Source organism: Cherax quadricarinatus, chromosome 5, assembly GCF_038502225.1.
Source record: "Cherax quadricarinatus isolate ZL_2023a chromosome 5, ASM3850222v1, whole genome shotgun sequence".
Classification (NCBI taxonomy): domain Eukaryota; kingdom Metazoa; phylum Arthropoda; class Malacostraca; order Decapoda; family Parastacidae; genus Cherax; species Cherax quadricarinatus.
Genome location: NC_091296.1, coordinates 44,268,613 through 44,295,059, shown reverse-complemented (window position 1 = coordinate 44,295,059; position 26,447 = coordinate 44,268,613). Strand labels below are relative to the sequence as shown.

The 26,447-nt window shown below is 40.8% G+C and overlaps 1 protein-coding gene across 4 annotated transcripts in view; it reads right to left on the bottom strand.

Moving 5' to 3' along the window:
- LOC128685135 (myosin heavy chain, striated muscle) overlaps positions 1-26,447 on the bottom strand; it is a 102,260-nt gene that overhangs the window by 54,917 nt on the left and 20,896 nt on the right. For 3 of the 4 annotated variants that reach the window (XM_053771671.2, XM_070101745.1, XM_053771672.2), the window contains exons 3-4: positions 19,325-19,419; positions 17,013-17,162 (exon numbers count right to left, since the gene is read on the bottom strand). In XM_053771671.2, the coding sequence (XP_053627646.2) occupies positions 17,013-17,162; positions 19,325-19,419 (245 nt within the window). Of the gene's footprint in view, positions 1-17,012; positions 17,163-19,324; positions 19,420-20,754; positions 20,945-26,447 lie in introns of all 4 variants that reach the window. The other variant, XM_070101738.1, reaches the window with a different exon arrangement.

The following is a 26,447-nucleotide window of genomic DNA, read 5'->3' as shown; positions in this document are numbered from 1 at the left end:
AGTAGTACCCTTACCTTCACTGGCCACTGAAGTACATTCATCCTGGAGAACAGAGAAGCGATTTCCTACCTTCAGATCTTCACTCTTAACTTTCCTTACTCTGATGCGCCTCCCATTACTGTGAACAACTCGCCACTTGTAGCAGGTGCTGGGCTGCACCTCACTGCTGGTAGCCGTTGCTACCTCCCCACCTACAGCCTCCTCACAGTGAGAGACAGACTGCACCTCACTGCTAGAAGCCTCATTCCCCACATCTCCAACCACCTCACACTCTCTCCCAGGCCCATTGAGGTGGACCTTCAGCCTCCTAATCTCCTCCTGGAGAAGCAAGACCTCCTCCTTCAACTCTCCAACCTCAGTTTTTAAAACACTGCAGAAGCAAGCCATGCTTTGTAACCGTCCACGCTAATCCCCAAAGCAGCTCAGGGTCTGTGACCTCACGTGACGACTGACCACTGAACACTGACGATAATAATAATAATAATAATAATAAAAATAATAATAATAATATTTTTTTTTTCAACAAGTCGGCCATCTCCCACCGAGGCAGGGTGACCCAAAAAAGAAAGAAAATCCCCAAAAAGAAAATACTTTCATCATCATTCAACACTTTCACCTCACTCACACATAATCACTGTTTTTGCAGAGGTGCTCAGAACACAACAGTTTAGAAGCATATACGTATAAAGATGCACAACATATCCCTCCAAACTGCTAATATCCCAAACCCCTCCTTCAGAGTGCGGGCATTGTACTTCCCATTTCCAGGACTCAAGTCCGGCTATATAAAAATAACCGGTTTCCCTGAATCCCTTCACTAAATATTACCCTGCTCACACTCCAACAGATCGTCAGATCCCAAATACCATTCATCTCCATTCACTCCTATTGAACACGCTCATGCACGCCTGCTGGAAGTCCAAGCCCCTCGCCCACAAAACCTCCCTTACCCCTTCCTTCCAGCCTTTTCAAGGACGACCCCTACCCCACCTTCCTTCTCCTACAGATTTAAATGCTCTCCATGCCATTCTACTTTGATCCATTCTCTCTAAATGACCAAACCACCTCAACAACCCCTCTTCAGCCCTCTGACTAATACTTTTATTAACTCCACACCTTCTCCTAATTTCCACACTCTGAATTTTCTGCATAATATTTACACCGCACATTGCCCTTAGACAGGACATCTCCACTGCCTCCAACCACCTCCTCACTGCTGCATTTACCACCCAAGCTTCACACCCATATAAGAGTGTTGGTACTACTATACTTTCATACATTTCCTTCTTTGCCTCCATAGATAACGTTTTTTGACTCCACATATACCTCAACGCACCACTCGCCTTTTTTCCCCTCATCAATTCTATGATTAACCTCATCCTTCATAAATCCATCTGCTGACACGTCAACTCCCAAGTATCTGAAAACATTCACTTCTTCCATACTCCTCCTCCCCAATTTGATATCCAACTATTCTTTATCTAAACCATTTGATACCCTCATCACCTTACTCTTTTCTATGTTCACTTTCAAGTTTCTACCTTTACACACACTCCCAAACTCATCCACTAACCTTTGCAATTTTTCTTTAGAATCTCCCATAAGCACAGTATCATCAGCAAAAAGTAACTGTGTCAATTCCCATTTTGTATTTGATTCCCCATAATTTAATCCAACCCCTCTCCCCAACACCCTAGCATTTACTTCTTTTACAACCACATCTATAAATATATTAAACAACCATGGTGACATTACAGATCCCAGTCTAAGACCTACTTTTACCGGGAAGTAATCTCCCTCTCTTCTACACACCCAAACCTGAGCATCACTATCCTCATAAAAACTCTTTACAGCATTTAGTAACTTACCACCTATTCCATATACTTGCAACATCTGCCACATTGCTTCCCTATCCACTCTATCATATGCCTTTTCTAAATCCATAAATGCAATAAAAACTTCCCTACCTTTATCTAAATACTGTTCACATATATGCTTCAATGTAAACACTTGATCTACACATCCCCTACCAACTCTGAAACCTCCTTGCTCATCCGCAATCCTACATTCTGTCTTGCCTCTAATTCTTTCAATTATGACCCTACCGTATACTTTTCCTAGTACAGTGGACCCCCGCATAACGATGGCATCACATAGCGATTATTTCGCATACCGCTTACTTTAATTGCAAAAATTTTGCCTCGCATACCGCTTAAAAACCCGCTTACCGATTTTCCTCCGAGACGCGTCCAATGTGCGGCCTGAGCCACGCTCACATGTTCCGCCGGTGGCATTGTTTACCAGCCAGCCTCCGCGGTAACATCCAAGCATACAATCGGAATATTTCGTATTATTACAGTGTTTTCGGTGCTTTTTCTGGAAAATAAGTGACCATGGGCCCCAAGAAAGCTTCTAGTGCCAACCCTACAGCAATAAGGGTGAGAATTACAATAGAGAAGAAGAAAAAGATCATTGATAAGTATCGCTACTATTGGTGGTACAGCTGCTGCTGCTGCACTGTCAGCTGCTGCTGCTGCTGTAGCATCGTCTGCTGCTGCTGTAGCATTGTCTGCTGCTGCTGTAGCATTGTTGCTGCTGTACCACCGTCTGTTGCTGCTGTACCACCGTCAGCTGCTGCTGCTGCTGTAGCACTGTTGTTGGTGTGGCTTATTGAGAATACCAAGAAACAATTAACCCCAGAGGATTTGCCACCCAGGATAACCCAAAAAAGTCAGTGTCATCGAAGACTGTCTAACTTATTTCCATTGGGGTCCTTAATCTTGTCTCCCAGGATGCAACCCACACCAGTCGACTAACACCCAAGTGAACAGGGAAAAATGCCTGGAACTAGTGCTCATATTGGTGAATTTAAAGCCAGCAAAGGTTGGTTTGAGAGATTTAAGAATCGTAGTGGCATACACAGTGTGATAAGGCCTGTTCTGGAAGAAAATGCCAAACAGGACCTACAGTACTCAGGAGGAAAAGGCACTCCCAGGACACAGTGTCTCATCAGTCATTGCTGCATCTTCAATAAAGGTAAGTGTCATTTATTCTTCATTTAGTAGACTAGTACATGCACAATATATACTGTGCATGTACTACTCTACTATTGTGCATGTATCCTTCTCTTTGTGTGTGGGAAAATGTATATTTCATGTGGTAAAATTTTTTTTTTCATACTTTTGGGTGTCTTGCACGGATTAATTTTATTTCCATTATTTCTTATGGGGAAAATTCATTCACATAACGATTATTTCGCATAACAATTACCCCTCTTGCACGGATTAAAATCCTTAACCGGGGGTCCACTGTATACTCAGTAAACTTATTCCTCTATAATTTTTACAATCTCTTTTGTCCCCCTTTCCTTTATATAAAGGGACTATACATGCTCTCCGCCGTTCCCTAGGTACCTTCACCTCTTCCATATATATATTAAACAAAAGTACCAACCACTCCAACACTATATCCCCGCCTGCTTTTAACATTTCTGTCATGATCCCATCAGTTCCAGCTGCTTTACCCCCTTTCATTCTACGTTCTGCCTCACATACCTCCCCCACACTTACATTCTGCTCTTCTTCACTCCTAAAAGATGGTATACCTCACTGGCCAGTGCATGAAATTACCACCTCCCTTTCTTCCTCAACATTTAAAAGTTCCTCAAAATATTCTCGCCATCTACCTAATACCTCCCTCTCCCCATCTACTAACTCCCCTACTCTGTATTTAGCTGACAAATCCATACGTTCCCTAGGCTTTCTTAACTTGTTTAACTCACTCTAAAATTTTTTCTTATTTTCATTAAAATTTCTTGACAGTGCCTCTCCCACTCTATCATCTGCTCTTCTTTTGCACTCTCTCACCACTCTCTTCACCTTTCTTTTACTCTCCATATACTCTGCTCTTCTTATAACACTTCTGCTTTGTAAAAACCTCTCATAAGCTAACTTTTTCTCTTTTATCACACCCTTTACTTCATCATTCCACCAATCACTCCTCTTTCCTCCTGCCCCCACCCTCCTATAACCACAAACTTCTGCCCCACATTCTAATACTGCATTTTTAAAACTCATTCAACCCTCTTCAACCCCCCCTCCCCACTACTCATCTTTGCACTATCCCACCTTTCTGCCAGTAGTCGCTTATATCTCACCCGAACTTCCTCCTCCCTTAGTTTATACACCTTCACTTCCCTCCTACTTGTTGTTGCCACCTTCCTCTTGTCCCGTCTACCTCTTACTCTAACTGTAGCTACAACTAAATAATGATCTGATATATCAGTTGCCCCTCTATAAACATGTACATCCTGGAGCCTACCCATCAACCTTTTATCCACCAATACATAATCTAACAAACTACTTTCATTACATGCTACATCATACCTTGTATATTTATTTATCCTCTTTTTCATAAAATATGTATTATTACCAAATCTCTTTCTACACATAGCTCAATTAACCCTTTGACTGTTTCAGGCCCCTCTCTGAAACTGTCATTCTATGTCGCCAAATATTCGAAAAAAAAAATTATTTTTTCTTATGAAAATGTTAGGAATATTTTTCTGAGTGTTTTAAGCCTAAAAAAAAATTTTTTGCCATCAGTACTTACTGAGATATGGAGACGCAAACTTTGGAGAAAGTGACGTGCGTACGGCAACAGCGGCGACTGCCGCCCACCCAGTATTCTTTCATTTACTCTAATTCAAAGGTTTCTTGCATTTTTCAATATTTTTCTGTTCCAGGTAACTTATGTGGCTTGTGAGACCAATGTAAGGTGCATTGTTCAAATATACACTCATTGTTTACAACACAATAACAGAACAAACTTTATCACTATTAGTTTGTTTATACACTTTGTTTACACAAACAATACAAAACAATGTTTATTACTATTGTTCCATAATATATATACATATGTACAGTCACTAAACACGTTCCTAGAACTGCTGCAGCTTGTGGAACTCTTTGAAACATGGGCATATGCAGAGGGGCACTTGACACTCCTCACACATAAAACGAGTGTCTCTGCGTGTTTGTGGGTGTTTTGTGGTATGTGTACATACATAACACCTCTTCTGAGCATTTTTCTTGGCAGTAGTAGGAGGCAGTTGCATGGGGTAGTGATTACAAGGCCTGAAACGAGATGACGTGTGTTGGTAATTTCGTGGGCGCTGGTCTATTGCAGGTGTTGCTCCTTGGTACTTTGCAATTATTTGTCTGATTACTGACAAGCAAAATTCACCATATTTTGGTGTTTTGTTGGTCTTCAACTTGTATATGTTATAAGCATTTAGCATAGAGATATCAACAAGATGGAAAAAAAGTTTTATATACCACTTATAACTCTTGTGTACACGGTCTGCAAACCCAATCTGCATGTCACATTTGTCCACTAAGCGCATATTGAGGTTGTAGTCCATGACAGCTGCAGGCTTTAGAATGGGTTCATTGGTCTCTCTGTTGTGCCTGCCACTGTGTACCATTTCGTTTCGGTGAACTGATGTCAACAATGTGACATCACGTTTGTCATGCCACCGAAATGCCATGATGTCATTGGCACCTCATTGACGCTGGCACCTCACCCCTGCAAGTGCCAACGCCGAACCTTGGCATATGTTTACGATTACGACGCACTGTGCCACACACGTCTGTCAAGTTCACTCGCAAGAAATCACTGAGTAAGGGGCTTGTGTACCAGTTATCAGTAAATAGCATATGCCCCTTACCAAGATATGGTTCCATCATTGTTCGAACCACATCACCAGAGATACCCAATAACTTCATGGTATCTCTCAAAGTATTACTGCCAGTGTACACAATGATATCCAAAACTAGACCACTTCTGCAATCACACAGTACAAATAGCTTTATACCAAAGCGTTTCCTCTTGCTTGGTATATATTGCTTGAATGAGAGTCTTCCTTTGAATAAAATCAAGGACTCATCAATAATAAGCTTCCTGAAGGGATAAAAATACATGCAGCACTTTTGTTTCAGGTACATAAACACATTTCTTATCTTATATAACCTGTCGCTTCTGTCAGGCCTGGTTTTGTCTAAAAAGTGTAACATACGTAACAGTATCAGGAAACGATTGACACCTATAATGTCACTAAAACCTGGAGTTGAAATCAGGCGTTCTGTTGCCCAGTATGTGGTGACAGTGTGCTTATACACATGTGGCATAAGCATTATTGTGGCAAAAAACAGGTACATCTCTGCCACAGTTGTCTCCTTCCACTTGTGTAGCCGTGATTTTGGTGAGAGAATTGTATTTGCCATGGTGTAATCACAGTATGTGCTTGTTTCCCTGATAATGATGTCCATTAGGGGTTCATCGAAGAATAACTCAAAGCAGTCCAGTTCACTGGCATTGTTCCCAAGTGGACATGATGGCTTTATTCCACTTTGTGTTTCATCAAAGTCATGGGGACTGGGAACAAACTTGTCACCGTCCTGCCAATCCCAGATGCGGTCTGCTGGTGGGGTCTGGATATTGTACCGTGGTTGTGCAGGTTGTGGGAGTGTGGGGTCGGGTGAGGCTGTTTGTTGTGCAGAGTCAGCAGCGTGGGTAGTAGCGTGGCCCGCTGATGGTGCCACATGGGCCGTGCCACCCTCACTATCACCACCACTGCCTGCTCCCTCACTCACATCATTCATACCCATCGTTACAATATCGTCATCTTCACTATCAGGTCGTGGTGTAGGGCCACGGGATGTGCTCCCAGAGTTTCTCCTTCCCCTTGGAACAACATATGAAACACTACCAGACCGCATGCTACGTCATACATACTGTCGCTTCACTGGGGAATATTCACCCTCACTGTCACTAGAACTGCTTTCAATGGCCTTGAAATCACTATCACTATCACATTCACTGCTAACATCTGGGTGTTGTACACGACCAAATAGTTTCCTCTTTCGTCCTGGTACAGGCAAACGTGAACGTGAACAAGCCGGCCCAGCACCAGAGGTGGAAGGTTGTGGGTCATCTGGGTTTTCATCACTAATTACGTTATCCTGGGCACTTTTTCCGGTAACACTCGCTTCAAAACCCTGGAATTCACTGTCACTGACATTTTCATCGCTGTTAGAGCTATCACTTGGGAACAAAAGACCTCCAATCCGCCGAGAAGTGAGGAACTTCTTACCGAGAGGCATGGTGAAAATGAACTAACAAGATGGCGTTCCCACAATGCACCGCTGGGTCCCAGATTTTTTTCACAGGGTGCACACCGACCAATGAGACCTATTCTCTCTCATGCAGGCCTACCAGGCCTTTCCCGCTTGATTTGAAGCCGCTAGAATTTGTGCGTATAAATACGTCAGAAACATTGGCTCGTAAGACGTATTTATACATCGTAAACAGTCAAAGGGTTTAAGGCTCCCCATTTACATTTACCCCTGGCACCCCAAATTTACCTACTACTCCCTCCACAACATTTTTACCCACTTTAGCATTGAAATCCCCAACCACAAGTACTCTCACACTTGGTTCAAAACTCCCCATGCATTCACTCAACATTTCCCAAAATCTCTCTCTCTCCTCTACACTTCACTCTTCTCCAGGTGCATATACACTTACTATAACCCACTTTTCACATCCAACCTTTATTTTACTCCACATAATCCTTGAATTAATACATTTATAGTCCCTCTTTCCCTGCCATATCTTATCCTTCAACATTATTGCTACTCCTTCTTTAGCTCTAACTCTATTTGAAACCCCTGACCTAATCCCATTTATTCCTCTCCACTGAAACTCTCCCACCCCCTTCAGCTTTGTTTCACTTTAAGCCAGGACATCCAGCTTCTCATTCATAACATCCACAATCATCTCTTTCTTATCATTTGCACAACATCCACGCACATTCAGACTTCCCACTTTGACACTTTTCTTCTTCTTATTCTTTTTAGTAATCTTTACAGGAAAAGGGGTTACTAGCCCATTGTTCCCGGCATTTTAGTTGACTTTTACAACACGCATGGCTTACGGAGGAAAGATTCTTATTCCACTTCCCCATGGATATAAAATGAAAAGTAATAAGACCAAGAACTATTAAGATAAAATCAAAGAAAACTCAGATGAGTGTGTATAAATAAACGTGTACATGTGTGTAGTGTGGCCTAAGTGTAAGTAGAAGTGGCAAGACATACCTGTAATCTTGCATATTTATGAGACAGACAAAAGACACCAGCAATCCTACCATCATGTAAAACAATTACAGGGTTTCGTTTTACACTCACTTGGCAGGATGGTAGTACCTCCCTGGGTGGTTGCTGTCTACTATTATTATCTTCATTCACTCTAAAAATGGTGTGTTACTGTTTGTTTATTCTGTACTAACTTGTACAACTTGTACACAATTTAAGAGTATTTGTATTGTGAGGTAATTATTATGATAATAAAAAAAATATTGAACTAAAAGTCGACACATTAATATGCATTCATTTCGCCTGGCCAAGTGATCGTCCACTACCTGTTCAGTTTGTGTTCTTACATTGTCTAAACTCTGTATCTCGTTCTCTCTCGTTTACTCTTTCGTTAACTAGTTGGCTCTCATTGACGATGGCGTCTAAGGTTAGCTGTGATAAAAAGAGAAGTCGTAAGCTTTAAGTGCCAAGTTAGAGGATGATGGTGTGCCATTCTGATTTTATTCAATAAACACCCTGCCACTCGCCTTTCACACATTAATATTAATATTTTAAGGTAAGTAATAAGTGTGCTCTGTGTGTATCTTACCTTTTATTGTGTTTTTAATGCCTATTTCTATTGCTAACTTAATATAAGTTAATGTAAACTTGTTGTCTGGCATTTATTGCGTATTTTATATGTGCTCTTATAATAATACAGTGGACCCCCGGTTAACGAACTTTTTTCATTCCAGAAGTATGTTCAGGTGCCAGTACTGACCGAATTTTTTCCCATAAGGAATATTGTGAAGTAGATTAGTCCATTTCAGACCCCCAAACATACACGTACATACACACTTACATAAATACACTTACATAATTGGTCGCATTTGGAGGTGATCGTTAAGCGGGGGTCCACTGTACTTGTGGACCCCTGTGGTAGCTGGGTGGAGGGACAACATTACGTTTTCTCTGCTCAGCCATCGGAGAAAATGTGTATGAATCTGCGTTTGGCCCAGCCACTCCCCCACTCTGCTTTTGTTTACAATTTTTGGTATAAATTATTCATTACTTCTCCCTTCGTTTATGATGGCATCTAAAGGTAGTTGTTAGAAATGATTAAATTCAATGAACAAGGTATGTCGCTGTTAACCCTTAAACTGTTCAAGCAGATCTACGTTCACATGCGTAATGCTCCAAAAGTAGATCTACGTTTTTTTTACATATATGTATTTTCAAATACAGTGAAACCTCAAAAATTGAACGTTTCACACATTAAACGTTTCGAAAATAGGACCATTTTTTCGGACAAACTGTGTCCCAATTATCAAACGCGCCCCTATTTTCGGACCGCTGGGTACGGGACCTGTCTGCCGCCCGCTTTGTCCTCGTCCCCGCGCAGGCGCCGTGAGCAGTCTAGCTTTGTTTATGCTTGAGTGAACACTAACCTGCGCTCTCATTCACGCATTTTATGATTATTTCGTTGTGTTTAGTGCTTGTGGGACTATGAAAAAGCTGCCATGGGCCCAAAGAAACTTGTTAGTGGTACCCCAGTGGTAAAGAAAGTGAGAAACACCATAGATGTGAAGAAGGAAATAATACAGAAGTATGAGAGTGGTGTGACTTGTTGAGCTTGCCAGGATGTATGGGAAAAACAAGTCGACCATTGGTTCTATCCTGTCAAAGAAAGAACAAATCAAGGAAGCTGATGTTGCGAAAGGTGTTAATATAGGGAGTGGATGAGGTGCCTTCTTCAAAGATTAAGGAGATTTGTGCCAAGTGGAATGATGTCCAAATGTTTGTGCAGAAGTACCACCCTGAGCAAGCTGAAACAAGCCATCTTTGCAACAAGTTCAGTGACAGAACCATGTCCCATTTTAGGGAAATGTTAAAGAGGCACCAGAAACAGAGGACTGTGGACAGTTATTTTGTGAGACAGGGGTCCAGTGACTCTCAAGCTGGTCCTAGTGGCATTAAAAGACAGAGAAGGGAAGTAACCCCAGAGAGGGCTTTACCTGAAGTCCTCATGGAGGGGGATTCTCCTTCCAAACACTAACCCCGACTCCCTCTCTCTTCCTCCCTATCCTCCAGATGCCATCACCAATCTTCAATAAAGGTAGGTAAAAATGTTATTTTATATGTATTACTATACATAATTAAAAACTATAGTATTTGTTGAATGTAAAACTGTAATTAATCTCAATAAAATGTATTTTTTGTGTGAATATTTTTGGGTTTCTGGAACGGATTAATTGTATTTCCATTATTTCTTATGGGAAATATTTCTTCGAATTTCAGACTTTTTGAATTTAGAACTAGCTCCTGGAATGGATTAAGTTCAATTTTTGAGGTTCCACTGTACAACAAAAAAAAAGTAGATCAAAGTTTTTTTACACGTTTTCAAATGTATAAAAAAAAAAGATCTACTTTTTTTATTTTTTTTTTTTATCACACTGGCCGATTCCCACCAAGGCAGGGTGGCCCGAAAAAGAAAAACTTTCACCATCATTCACTCCATCACTGTCTTGCCAGAAGGGTGCTTTAAACTACAGTTTTTAAACTGCAACATTAACACCCCTCCTTCAGAGTGCAGGCACTGTACTTCCCATCTCCAGGACTCAAGTCCGGCCTGCCGGTTTCCCTGAATCCCTTCATAAATGTTACGTTGCTCACACTCCAACAGCACGTCAAGTATTAAAAACCATTTGTCTCCATTCACTCCTATCAAACACGCTCACGCATGCCTGCTGGAAGTCCAAGCCCCTCGCACACAAAACCTCCTTTACCCCCTCCCTCCAACCTTTCCTAGGCCGACCCCTACCCCGCCTTCCTTCCACTACAGACTGATACACTCTTGAAGTCATTCTGTTTCGCTCCATTCTCTCTACATGTCCGAACCACCTCAACAACCCTTCCTCAGCCCTCTGGACAACAGTTTTGGTAATCCCGCACCTCCTCCTAACTTCCAAACTACGAATTCTCTGCATTATATTCACACCACACATTGCCCTCAGACATGACATCTCCACTGCCTCCAGCCTTCTCCTCGCTGCAACATTCATCACCCACGCTTCACACCCATATAAGAGCGTTGGTAAAACTATACTCTCATACATTCCCCTCTTTGCCTCCAAGGACAAAGTTCTTTGTCTCCACAGACTCCTAAGTGCACCACTCACTCTTTTTCCCTCATCAATTCTATGATTCACCTCATCTTTCATAGACCCATCCGCTGACACGTCCACTCCCAAATATCTGAATACGTTCACCTCCTCCATACTCTCTCCCTCCAATCTGATATCCAATCTTTCATCACCTAATCTTTTTGTTATCCTCATAACCTTACTCTTTCCTGTATTCACCTTTAATTTTCTTCTTTTGCACACCCTACCAAATTCATCCACCAATCTCTGCAACTTCTCTTCAGAATCTCCCAAGAGCACAGTGTCATCAGCAAAGAGCAGCTGTGACAACTCCCACTTTGTGTGTGATTCTTTATCTTTTAACTCCACGCCTCTTGCCAAGACCCTCGCATTTACTTCTCTTACAACCCCATCTATAAATATATTAAACAACCACGGTGACATCACACATCCTTGTCTAAGGCCTACTTTTACTGGGAAAAAATTTCCCTCTTTCCTACATACTCTAACTTGAGCCTCACTATCCTCGTAAAAACTCTTCACTGCTTTCAGTAACCTACCTCCTACACCATACACTTGCAACATCTGCCACATTGCCCCCCTATCCACCCTGTCATACGCCTTTTCCAAATCCATAAATGCCACAAAGACCTCTTTAGCCTTATCTAAATACTGTTCACTTATATGTTTCACTGTAAACACCATGGTCCACACACCCCCTACCTTTCCTAAAGCCTCCTTGTTCATCTGCTATCCTATTCTCCGTCTTACTCTTAATTCTTTCAATAATAACTCTACCATACACTTTACCAGGTATACTCAACAGACTTATCCCCCTATAATTTTTGCACTCTCTTTTATCCCCTTTGCCTTTATACAAAGGAACTATGCATGCTCTCTGCCAATCCCTAGGTACCTTACCCTCTTCCATACATTTATTAAATAATTGCACCAACCACTCCAAAACTATATCCCCACCTGCTTTTAACATTTCTATCTTTATCCCATCAATCCCGGCTGCCTTACCCCCTTTCATTTTACCTACTGCCTCACAAACTTCCCCCCCACTCACAACTGGCTCTTCCTCACTCCTACAAGATGTTATTCCTCCTTGCCCTATACACGAAATCACAGCTTCCCTATCTTCATCAACATTTAACAATTCCTCAAAATATTCCCTCCATCTTCCCAATACCTCTAACTCTCCATTTAATAACTCTCCTCTCCTATTTTTAACTGACAAATCCATTTGTTCTCTAGGCTTTCTTAACTTGTTAATCTCACTCCAAAACTTTTTCTTATTTTCAACAAAATTTGTTGATAACATCTCACCCACTCTCTCATTTGCTCTCTTTTTACATTGCTTCACCACTCTCTTAACCTCTCTCTTTTTCTCCATATACTCTTCTCTCCTTGCATCACTTCTACTTTGTAAAAACTTCTCATATGCTAACTTTTCTCCCTTACTACTCTCTTTACATCATCATTCCACCAATCGCTCCTCTTCCCTCCTGCACCCACTTTCCTGTAACCACAAACTTCTGCTGAACACTCTAACACTACATTTTTAAACCTACCCCATACCTCTTCGACCCCATTGCCTATGCTCTCATTAGCCCATCTATCCTCCAATAGCTGTTTATATCTTACCCTACCTGCCTCCTCTTTTAGTTTATAAACCTTCACCTCTCTCTTCCCTGATGCTTCTATTCTCCTTGTATCCCATCTACCTTTTACTCTCAGTGTAGCTACAACTAGAAAGTGATCTGATATATCTGTGGCCCCTCTATAAACATGTACATCCTGAAGTCTACTCAACAGTCTTTTATCTACCGATACATAATCCAACAAACTACTGTCATTTCGCCCTACATCATATCTTGTATACTTATTTATCCTCTTTTTCTTAAAATATGTATTACCTATAACTAAACCCCTTTCTATACAAAGTTCAATCAAAGGGCTCCCATTATTATTTACACCTGGCACCCCAAACTTACCTACCACACCCTCTCTAAAAGTTTCTCCTACTTTAGCATTCAGGTCCCCTACCACAATTACTCTCTCACTTGGTTCAAAGGCTCCTATACATTCACTTAACATCTCCCAAAATCTCTCTCTCTCCTCTGCATTCCTCTCTTCTCCAGGTGCATACACGCTTATTATGACCCACTTCTCGCATCCAACCTTTACTTTAATCCACATAATTCTTGAATTTACACATTCATATTCTCTTTTCTCCTTCCATAACTGATCATTTAACATTACTGCTACCCCTTCCTTTGCTCTAACTCTCTCAGATACTCCAGATTTAATCCCATTTATTTCCCCCCACTGAAACTCTCCTACCCCCTTCAGCTTTGTTTCGCTTAGGGCCAGGACATCCAACTTCTTTTCATTCATAACATCAGCAATCATCTGTTTCTTGTCATCCGCACTACATCCACGCACATTTAAAGTTTTTCTTCTTCTCTTTTTTAGTAAATGTCTACAGGAGAAGGGGTTACTAGCCCATTGCTCCCGGCATTTTACATACATTCAAATGTTGAAAAAACATAGATCTACGTTTGGACAGTTTAAGGGTTAATAATATGGCTCTGGGCCACAGTGTAGATAGCCGGTAGGTGTAGCCCAGGCGGGCTACACCTACCAGCTACCTACACTGACTTCCTACAAATAAATACTACTCACCTCTCTTCCTATATTAAGACTACACAAATTTTAAGGTAAATAATGAGTGTACTGTATGTGTATCTTACCTCTCTAGGATGTTTTAAATATCATATAATAAGTATGAGACGGGGAGCCAGGGCTACCTACACCTGGGCTACCTGCACCTGACTTCCTACAAATAAGTACTACTCACCTCTCTCCCTACATTAAGATTACAAATACTTTAAGAAAAGTAATGAATGTACTCTGAATGTATTTTACTTTGTGTGTTTTAATGCCTAGTTCTATTACTAACTTAATATAATTTAGTGTAAACTTGTTGTCTGGCATTTATATGCATTTATAAATGGAAAAAAATGGCGTTCTGCCTTCCGGCGATGTCTGCTTTCTGGCGACAGCCTGGAACCTAACCCGCCGTATAAGTGGGGCCCTACTGTATATGCTTCTAAAATGTTGTATTCTGGGCACCTCTGCAAAAAAAGTGATTATGTATGAGTGAGGTGAAAGTGTTGAATGATAAAAGTATTTTATTTTGGGGGAATTTCTTTCTTTTTGGGTCACCCTGCCTCGGTGGGAGACAGCCGACTTGTGGAAAAAAAAAAAAATTTTAATTTATAAATAAGTTAGTTTATTCAGGTATACACAAATACAGTTATGTACATAGATTATCATACACGGCAGCATATGTGTAAAGTACCTAGGATAACCCAAAATAAGTCAGGGTGACTTATTTCCATTGGAGTCCTTTATATTTACACTTATATTTACTTTTATACTTACACTTTTATATATACACTTACCTTGGAGGAGATGTTAGTTTATTTAGTTAGTTTGATGGAGGAGATGCTGGCAGAAGTTTAGGGTGGTGGAAGATATGTAGCCGGCAAGTGTATGTTCACTGGCCCGATACACATCCAACAACATTGGAAAGTTACTTTAGTGTCTTTTTCTATCGCTTACTCGCTTAACTTACTTGCTACATTGTTAATTCTACACTTCACCGCTGGCTGGCACTATAGCCTTTATCGATACCTGCTGCTTTAGTGTCGTAAATATTGTAGAATCACCGAATCACTGCAGAAGGCACATTCCCCTCCTCTCTCTTCCTCCTCCACTCTGATACTTTGCTACGAGTTTTTTCTTGAATTTTATTTTGTTTCTTTCCTTCTTTATTACAGGGCTGGCACTGGAAACTTTCTTTGGGCCCATGGTGGCTTATTTAACAGTTACAAGCACTAAAAACAATAGAATAATACAAAATATATGGCATATAAGTGTGGAATCATGCCCTCCCTGGCTTGTAAACAATGGCACACTGGCTGTACATTGGCCCAGGCCAGGCAGACATGTTCGAGACGAATGTCCTTCACTGGGTTTTTCATAATTAGCCAAGCCAATATTTTGACGCAAAAACGCATCAGTATCCAATTTTATCGCTATCCGATAGCATTATTAACCGAGCGTCCACTGTACTGATATACATATGTATTTACATCATTGTTGCTGCAAGTGATTATTTTTCCAACTTTTTAAAACACCCAGAAACCATTATCTTCCTTTGGAAATCACTTTTTTTCATAGTTCTCTTTTGAAAAATATGTGTTTTCAAGCTGTAATTGTTTTTGTTTTCAAATTTTCCCACAAAGGAGTTAACTACAGTGCATTACTTAACGTTAAAGGGTTCAATTACGTGTATTGTTTATACAGTAAACTTCATAATTCACTTGGGTTACATTCCTGAAAACTGTGCTACCAATAATTTCCACAACTTATGAACTGAAAAACATATGGGAAAAATAGGGATACAGTCCTCAGTCTCAAAGAAAACTAAATATTTTTTTTTTACTATTATAATTCTTCAAACCATAATACATTTTTCAGCTTAATTTTGTTGATGAGCAAGCTGTGTGAAATACATGAACTCTAGTGAGGTTCAGTATTTGTTACTTACCTTCAAATTGAGCCGGAGATGCTTAATATCCTGGAGTGAGTGGAGTGTGTGTCTGTGGCCCTACTAGACTGAGGTTGATGGTTGGGAGTTGATGATGTGATGTTGAAGGTTGGGAATCTTGGGATGTTGATGCAACTTCATTAGTTGATTGCTGTAGTGGAGTGCTCAAGTACTTTCATATGCCACTGGAGTTTTACTCTGCAGTTCTTTATACAACCCAATGTGCATTCTAAACCAGAACCAACTGTGAACTCATTTTAGGTCTGTCCTCCTTACACACTGTTTTATAGTATGATAAACCTTTTTCCCAATAAGACCTGCAAGTTGAACATCTTTCATTGCTTTTCAATTCACTCACTTTGTAAACTTTGTTTTATTGAGCTGCATCACAATGAGGATTACTCAATGCACAAGCCTTTATCTTCGTTTCTCAGTCTCAAATTGAACGAATCGTCGATTGTCTAACAACAAACTCTCATGCCATCTCCATAACATGTGCACCTCCCTTCAACAACTCAAGTACCTCTATATTTTTCGAAGCATCCTCTCCACAAAGTGAAGAGGATGTTTCACCAGCATCCTCTGCCTTTTGTTTGGATGCCATGATAAATATCTGGCAATGAGATGGGGTGATAAAAAGAAGGAAAAACTGAGCAATGAACATTGAGGAAGTCATGCAATACTCTTCCAGATACAATGACCCACACAAGAGGCTGTTTGTTTATATTCACTCACCCTCCCTCACAACCACCCCTCCACTGCTACAACAATAGAGTTGGCCAATGTGTAGCAATAAGTCTCCTACCTGTCTGCTGTGCCACTCCTTAATAGAAATGAGCCTCACCAATGAAAATGGCACACTTCTATTGGAAAGAAAACCATAAATTTAAATCGCATACTACTGAAAACGCATGCTGTGATCATGGGACATAGGGTTTTCCATGTCATTTTTCTAAGTCATTTTATGTTATGATAATTTGGTTGAATTAGAGATTAATGGTGCCACAAACAGACAAATGAAAGTTTATCCCCCACAAGCCACTGTTAATAATATACAATTTATCCCAGTAATATTTTAACTTACTGAATGCAAAAAGTATTTAATAGTACCTGCTGTAAGTCTCTCACTGCTTGGTGATACTTGTCTTTCTCTCCTGAGAGATGATATACTTCATCTGAAAGAGTCTTAAGACGCTTCTGTAGATCTGTTCTCTCCTGTCGTAGGTTGGCAACACAGTTTCTGATCTCCTGAAGACCTGCCTGGAGATTGTAAAACACCCTTTTTACTTTAAAAGACAAACTGGTGGCAAACTGTGTTTCTATCAATTTTGATGGTTTCCATTCACATCATACGAGTTTATCTTATGAGAGTTTGGTATTATTTAGAATACTGTAGCAATTCTATCAACAGTTCTTTTCAACACACTGGCCGTCTCCCACCAAGGTAGGGTAACCCAAAAAAGAAACATTTTCACCATCACTCACTCTATCACTATTTTGCTAGAGAAATGCTAACATTAAAACTTAGGTGTCCCTCCAAAATGCAATATGCCCACCCCTCCTTCAGAGTACAGGCACTGTACTTCCTACCTCCAGGACTCAGGTCCTACTTACCTGTTTCAGTAATTTTATGTGTGTGACGTGCATTTACTATACATGACCAGTGCAACTGGTAAAGTATACAGCAATCTTGTTAAGCAGAGTGAAGTGTTGATATCATTATTGAGTTGAGTACAACTGTCATGAGACTACATCTCCTGCATGAAAATAGGGACACCTGTACATTTAAGTACACCAGGATTATTACAAGGTGATGTTTACAGCAGTAAACACAGCATGCTGTACATACTGCAACATAATGGTTACAGCAGTATGAAACAAACAGCATGCTGTACTAGATACTATGGAGAAGATACATACTGAGTGTATTAGGAGTGAGCAGAGGCAAATGGATTTTATGACTTAATGTGCTGTTGGAGTGTGAGCAAAGCAACAATTATGAAAGAATTCAGGAAAACCAATTAGCCAGACTTGAGTCCTGTAGGTGGGGAAGTACAGTGCCTGTGCTCTGAAGGAGGGGCAAAGATATGTTGGATTAAGACACATGTGCAACATCTGGGTATCTTTATTGTAGACGTTTCGCCATCCAGTGGCTTTATCAGATGTTGCACATGTGTCTTAATCTCAACTTGTCGGTATTATATACCATTCGTACACAGATATGTTGGAGTTTCTGAACAGTAGTGCTGGGCATACCTCTGGCAAGATACTGATGGAGTGAATAATGATGAAAGCATTTCTTCTTTTTCGGGTCACCTTGCCTCTATGAGAAATGGCTAATGTGTTAATTAACAAAAAATGCAATAATAAAGATCAGTTGAAAGTTTATTTTTCAACAAATGCTGGAAAAAAACTGATATTAATTGCAGTATAAGAGTTGTGACATAAATGGTTTAGAAAAGCGACAAGTTGAAGAATGAGACACTCGCACAACATTTGGGAATCTTTAGTGAGGGAATTTTTCGTCAGCCAGTGGCTTCTTCAGTCCAATACAAGTAAGGATGGTGGAAGACGAGGAGCAGTTTGAGGTAATCAGTCCCTCAGCCTGGTGTCAATGTGTTCAGTCCATCAAACTTGAGAAAAGTATAGCATATGCTCAGAGAAGTGGCTTATATAACACAGTCAGGTGAGTAGAAGCAGGAGGAGGCTGTTACCATCAGACAAATACACTAATATAAATAGGTCATGCCTGTAGGTTAGGTAAGTGTAGAAGAACTGCCTCTATCAAGATCCCAAGATGTTGCAGTGTTTGGCACTTGTGATGGACTGAACACATCAACTCCAGACTGAGGGACTGAGTACCTCAAACTCCTCCTCATCTTCCAACATTTTTATCTGCATCAGACTGAAGAAGCCAATGGCTGGCAAAGTGTTTCCTCAATAGATTCCCAAATGTTGCACAATTGTCTTATTCTTGAATATAAGAATTGAGTGAACGTGGGCAATATGCACACCTCACTAACTCAGTCATGTCATATATTATCCACTAAATTTTACTCCAGCATAATGTAAATAAAATTAAAAAACACATGTTTTATTTAAACTAAAAATCAAGAACTTACTGTATATTCTATTATGATAATAATACATACATACATATCTAGCAACATTCTTATTATTATTCTTAAGGAGAAGCAGTAAGGTCACACAGGGTCATACCACACTTTGCTGATGAAAAATTATCTGGTTTAATCCAAAAAGATGAAGATATTTCAAATTTCTTCGATTACAAAACTCTGACTAGCATATAGGTACCTTTCCTAAAGTAGCAACATTGACACTGTACAAGTGAGTGTATCATAGTGCCAACCTGCATGTGAGCATTCAAGGTAGCAACATTAACAATGTATTATAGTGACAACCTGTACATGATCATCCAGACTGTTGATAGCTGAGGAGAGGTCATCAATACCCTGGATGTTTTCCGTCTGCATCTCGGAAGCTCTCACAACATTTTCTGATGAAAAAAACAGTAACATGATAGAGTATAGCATAAACACATGAAGACTAGACATGACAACAGCATGGCTGCAACATTTCACAAATAACCTGCACTTAGCAGGAGAAACTTATGTCAACTTTTTGCTCCTCCCTCGACCAATGTCATAACCAAAGCTTCTAAGTTTGTCTAATTTCTTAATAAATACTTCATGCTAGACTGACTACTTCAAGTGCATCATTATCAAATTCTAATATGTGGTAACTATTTCAGTGCCTAAGCCAATATACATGACTAAGCAAGTCTTTTATTTTATAATATGTTGGCTGTCTCCCAAAAAAAGAAATACTTTCACCATCATTCACACGTAATCACTGTCTTTGCAGAGGCACCCAGATACAACAGTTTAGAAGTCACTCCAAACAGCCAATATTCCAAACCCTTCCTTTAAAGTGCAAGCACTATACTTCCCACCTCCAGGACTCAAGTCTGGCTAACCGGTTTCCTTGAATCCCTTCACAAAATATTACCCTGCACACACTCCAACAGCTCGTAAGGTCCCAAAAACCACTCGTCTCCATTCACTCCTATTAAACACACTCACACATGCCTGCTGCATGTCCAAGCAGTAGATAGTTAGTTGCACTAAGCAATTATCCACTACTAAAAATACAAGTCTACATTGGAATATGTAGCACCAGTTTGGAACTCGCACCTAGACAAGCACGTAAGGAAATTAGAGAAAGTGCAAAGGTTTGCAACAACACTAGTCCCAGAGCTAAGGGTTATGTCCTATGAGGAGAGGTTAAGGGAAATCGACTTGACGACACTGGAAGACAGGAGAGATAGGGAGGATATGGGGTAGGGGTCGTCCTCGAAAGGGTTGGAGAGAGGGGGTAAAGGAGGTTTTGTGGGTAAGGGGCTTGGACTTCCAGCAAGCGTGCGTGAGCGTGTTAGATAGGAGTGAATGGAGACGAATGGTAATTGGGACCTGACGATCTGTTGGAGTGTGAGCAGGGTAATATTTAGTGAAGGGATTCAGGGAAACCGGTTATTTTCATATAGTCGGACTTGAGTCCTGGAAATGGGAAGTACAATGCCTGCACTTTAAAGGAGGGGTTTGGGATATTGGCAGTTTGGAGGGATATGTTGTGTATCTTTATATGTGTATGCTTCTAGACTGTTGTATTCTGAGCACCTCTGCAAAAACAGTGATAATGTGCGAGTGTGATGAAAGTGTTGAATGATGATGAAAGTATTTTCTTTTTGGGGATTTTCTTTCTTTTTTGGGTCACCCTGCCTCGGTGGGAGACGGCCGACTTGTTGAAAAAAAAAAAAAATAAAATAAAATACCGAGAGGAATAGACAAGGTGAACAGAGACAGGATGGTCCAGAGATGGGACACAGCAACAAGGGGTCACAGTTGGAAGCTGAAGACTCGGATGAACCACAGGGATGTTAGGAAGTATTTCTTCAGTCACAAAGTTCTCAGGAAGTGGAATAGTCTGGGTAGTGATGTAGTGGAGGCAGGATTCATACATAGCTGTAAGAAGAGGTATGATAAAGCTCGTGGAGCAGAAAGAGTGATCGAGTAGCAACCAGTGAAAAGGTGGAGCCAGGAGCTGTGACTCAACCCCTGCAACCACAACTAGGCGAGTATAACTGAGTACATGCACACAACATCTCTCTGTGGGTCTTTAGAGAGGGAGCAGAGATGCTGTATATTCCACTAACAACAATTTTCAATCCATCCATTGAAACTGGGTAACTACCTGAGGTATGGAAGACAGCAAATGTAGTTCCCATTTTTAAGAAAGGAGACAGAAACGAGGCACTAAACTATAGACCAGTGTCACTGACGTGTATAGTATGCAAAGTCATGGAGGAGATTATCATGAGGAGAGTGATGGAGCACCCAGAACTGAGCAAGTTTATAAACGACAATAAGCGCGGATTCATGGAAGGCAAATCCTGTGTCACAAACCTTCTGGAGTTTTATGACAAAGTAACAGAAGTAGACACGAGAGAGGGGGGTGGGTTGATTGCATTTTCTTGACTGCAAGAAAGCCTTTGACACAATTCCTAGCAAAAGATTAGTGCAGAAGCTAGAGGATCAGGCACATATAACAGGAAGGGCACTGCAATGGATCAGAGAATAACTGACAGGGAGGCAACAAGTCATTGTATGTGATGAGGTATCACAGTGGGTGACTGTGACAAGCGGGGCCCTACAGGGGTCAGTCCTACGACCAGAGCTATTTTTGGTGAATGACATTATGGAAGGGTTAGACTCACAAGTGTCCCTGTTTGCATATGATGTAAAGTTAATGAAGAGAATTAAATCAGATGAGGATCAGGCAGTACTACAAAGAGACCTGGACAGGCTGGACACGTGGTCCAGCAACTGGCTCCTCAAATTTAACCCCGCCAAATGCAAAGTAGGCAGTAGGTAAAATGAAAGGGGGTAAGGCAGCCGGGATTGATGGGATAAAGATAGAAATGTTAAAAGCAGGTGGGGATATAGTTTTGGAGTGGTTGGTGCAATTATTTAATAAATGTATGGAAGAGGGTAAGGTACCTAGGGATTGGCAGAGAGCATGCATAGTTCCTTTGTATAAAGGCAAAGGGGATAAAAGAGAGTGCAAAAATTATAGGGGGATAAGTCTGCTGAGTATACCTGGTAAAGTGTATGGTAGAGTTATTATCGAAAGAATTAAGAGTAAGACGGAGAATAGGATAGCAGATGAACAAGGAGGCTTTAGGAAAGGTAGGGGGTGTGTGGACCAGGTGTTTACAGTGAAACATATAAGTGAACAGTATTTAGATAAGGCTAAAGAGGTCTTTGTGGCATTTATGGATTTGGAAAAGGCGTATGACAGGGTGGATAGGGGGGCAATGTGGAAGATGTTGCAAGTGTATGGTGTAGGAGGTAGGTTACTGAAAGCAGTGAAGAGTTTTTACGAGGATAGTGAGGCTCAAGTTAAAGTATGTAGGAAAGAGGGAAATTATTTCCCAGTAAAAGTAGGCCTTAGACAAGGATGTGTGATGTCACCGTGGTTCTTTAATATATTTATAGATGGGGTTGTAAGAGAAGTAAATGCGAGGGTCTTGACAAGAGGCGTGGAGTTAAAAGATAAAGAATCACACACAAAGTGGGAGTTGTCACAGCTGCTCTTTGCTGATGACACTGTGCTCTTGGGAGATTCTGAAGAGAAGTTGCAGAGATTGGTGGATGAATTTGGGTGTGCAAAAGAAGAAAATTAAAGGTGAATACAGGAAAGAGTAAGGTTATGAGGATAACAAAAAGATTAGGTGATGAAAGATTGAATATCAGATTGGAGGGAGAGAGTATGGAGGAGGTGAACGTATTCAGATATTTGGGAGTGGACGTGTCAGCGGATGGGTCTATGAAAGATGAGGTGAATCATAGAATTGATGAGGGAAAAAGAGTGAGTGGTGCACTTAGGAGTCTGTGGAGACAAAGAACTTTGTCCTTGGAGGCAAAGAGGGGAATGTATGAGAGTATAGTTTTACCAACACTCTTATATGGGTGTGAAGCATGGGTGATGAATGTTGCAGTGAGGAGAAGGCTGGAGGCAGTGGAGATGTCATGTCTGAGGGCAATGTGTGGTGTGAATATAATGCAGAGAATTCGTAGTTTGGAAGTTAGGAGGAGGTGCGGGATTACCAAAACTGTTGTCCAGAGGGCTGAGGAAGGGTTGTTGAGGTGGTTCGGACATGTAGAGAGAATGGAGCGAAACAGAATGACTTCAAGAGTGTATCAGTCTGTAGTGGAAGGAAGGCGGGGTAGGGGTCGGCCTAGGAAAGGTTGGAGAGAGGGGGTAAAGGAGGTTTTGTGTGCGAGGGGCTTGGACTTCCAGCAGGTATGCATGAGCGTGTTTGATAGGAGTGAATGGAGACAAATGGTTTTTAATACTTGACATGCTGTTGGAGTGTGAGCAAAGTAACATTTATGAAGGGGTTCAGGGAAACCGGCAGGCCGGACTTGAGTCCTGGAGATGGGAAGTACAGTGCCTGCACTCTGAAGGAGGGGTGTTAATGTTGCAGTTTAAAAACTGTAGTGTAAAGCACCCTTCTGGCAAGACAGTGATGGAGTGAATGATGGTGAAAGTTTTTCTTTTTCGGGCCACCCTGCCTTGGTGGGAATCGGCCAGTGTGATAATAAAAAAAAAAAACGCAAAGTCATGAAGATTGGGGAAGGGCAAAGAAGACAGCAGACAGAGTATAGGCTAGGTTGCCAAAGCTGCAAACCTTGCTCAAGAAGAAAGATCTTGGGGTGAGTATAACACCGAGCACGTCTCCGGAAGCACACATCAACCAGATAACTGCTGCAGCATATGGGCACCTGGCAAACATGAAAATAGCATTCCAATACCTTAGTAAGGAATTGTTCAAGACATTGTACACCATGTACGTCAGGCCCATACTGAAGACTGCAGCACCAGTTTGGAACCCACATCTGGTAAAGCACGTCAAGAAATTAGAGAAAGTGCAAAGGTTTGCAACAAGGCTAGTTCCAGAGCTAAGGGGACTGTCCTACGGAGAAAGGCTAAAGGAAATCGGCCTGACGACAATGGAGGACAGGAAGGTTAGGGAAGATATGATAACGACATACAAAATACTGCATGGAATAGATAAGGTGGACAGAGACAGGATGTTCCAGAGAGGGGACACAGAAACAAGGGGTCACAATTGAAAGTTGAAGACTCAGATGAGTCAAAGGGATGTTAGGAAGTATTTCTTCAGTCATAGAGTAGTCAGGAAGTGGAATAGTCTGCCAAGTGAGGTAGTGGAGGCAGGAGCCATAGATAGCTTTAAGACGAGGTATGATAAAGCTCATGGAGCAGGGAGAGAGAAGACCCAGTAGTGATCAGTGAAGAGGCGGGGCCAGGAGCTGAGTCTTGATCCCTGCAACCACAATTAGGTGAGTACACATGCACGTGCACACACACACACACACACACACACACACACACACACACACACACACACACACACACACACACACACACACATATATGTTAAACAATTGAGGGATTATCTCTTTTGCAAGGGTACTCATTTCTCCATGAATTGTAATGCTTATAATTCATGGGATGTGAAGGTGGAAAGATTAGAGGAACTTGACAGATGTATCAGATGTCTAGGCAATCATAATATAAAGGATTGTTATGTCACAAAGGAAGGCATCATGTAGTAATGTGTAAGGGATTCTATAATGATGACAATAATGATGATAATGATAATACTGTTGACCCTGACACCACAGTTGCCAATGTAAAAATTGCAGCTAATGTTAATAATGATGGCATAGCTGAAGTAGCCTTACCTGTGGTGAATGTAAAAATTAGTGATAAAAGGCATAAATAAAGAAATTTAACTGCATTACTAGACCAAGGATCACAACACACTTTCACAAAACGTAATTACCCTTAATGGGACGAAAGTGCAAATGGGGGATCCTACAACTTTAAAATTATCTGGTTTTCTCTCAGATAAAAGGGCCCAGTTGTACAACATTGTTTATGTAAATGTCAGCCTGGGCAATGAGAGAAAATGTATTAATGCAGTAATTGTGGGTAGGCTCCCACAGAAAATCACTACAATAGGGCTTAGTGAAGCTACTGAAAGGCTTTCACAAAATAATGTAAATTTAGCATCTTCTGGTGTAAATAATGACTCTGTGGGGCTAATAAATAGTTTGATAGGTAATGATTACTATGCCTCCTTTTGTAAAAGGTATGGTAAAGAAATGTGGTGACTCTGTGGGGCTAATAAATAGTTTGATAGGTAGTGACTATTATGCCTCCTTTTGTAAAAGGTATGGTAAAGAAATGTGGTGTCACTTCTAAAAACAGGAGGAGGTCATGTAATGTATGGTAGACTTCCTCGTACTAATAATGAACGACTAGAGGAAACAAATACAGTCACTGTGTGTCTTACTCATGAAACAGCACCCCAGTATAAAGATTCTTCCATAGAGGATGATGTTGAGCCAGTGTATAAATTGTGGGAACTGGACAGCACCGGAATCAATGTAAATGAAGAAAGTCCAAATGATTCCTTTACTCAGGAACAATACCTGAAGAATGTTAAATATGAATCTCGACAATACTGGGTGTGACTCCCATGGAAGCTGAATCATTCAGAATTATCTACAAATTATAGGATGGCCTATGGATAATTAAAGGCTCAGCCCCACAAATTGAATAAGATGCCATAATTACTGACTGCATTTTATGAGATAATTAATGACCAGTAAAGACTAAATTCATAGAGGAAGTACCTCCTGAGCAAGAAAAATTTATGGTCATTACATATCACATCACAGAGTTAAGAAAGATTCTAAAACTACTCCCCTAAGAATTGTGTTTAACTGTAGTGCTAGTAGTAAAATGTGTCCAGTTTGAATGATTGTCTGATGACAGATCCGTCGTTGACGGAAAAATTAGGAGATATATTGTTAACTTAAGTCAGCCTTTATGGCTGACATAAGTAAAGCTTTCCTACGAGTGGGTTTGCAGGAGGTAGACCAGGATTGCACCCGTTTCTTGTGGCCTGAAAATCCTAGTGACCCACTTAGCCCTCTGAAAACTTTTCGCTTCAGCAATGTATTATTTGGTGCTACATCCAATCCGTTCCCACTTCAGGTGATGATAAATGCACACCTTAAACGTACAAGTAGTCCACTGAGTGAAGCAATGAGTAAACAATTTTATGTGGACAATTTCCTGGGTATGACATCAACTGAAGAGGAACTGATGAGGACATATGAAGAGGCTAATAAAATCATGCAAATTGCCAATATGCCTCTGAAGGAATGGAATAGCAATTTGTTCAAATTAAAGGACAAAATAAATAAAGATTACCCTGGAGTTGAAGTACCTAAATGTAGTAATGTATTGGGATTAACCTGGGATACTGAGAGAGATTTCTTATTGTTAAAACCTAATAATTACAGTATGCCCAATGAATTAACCAAGAGTCTTGCTTGCTGAAGTTTCCAAATGCTTCGACCCACTAGG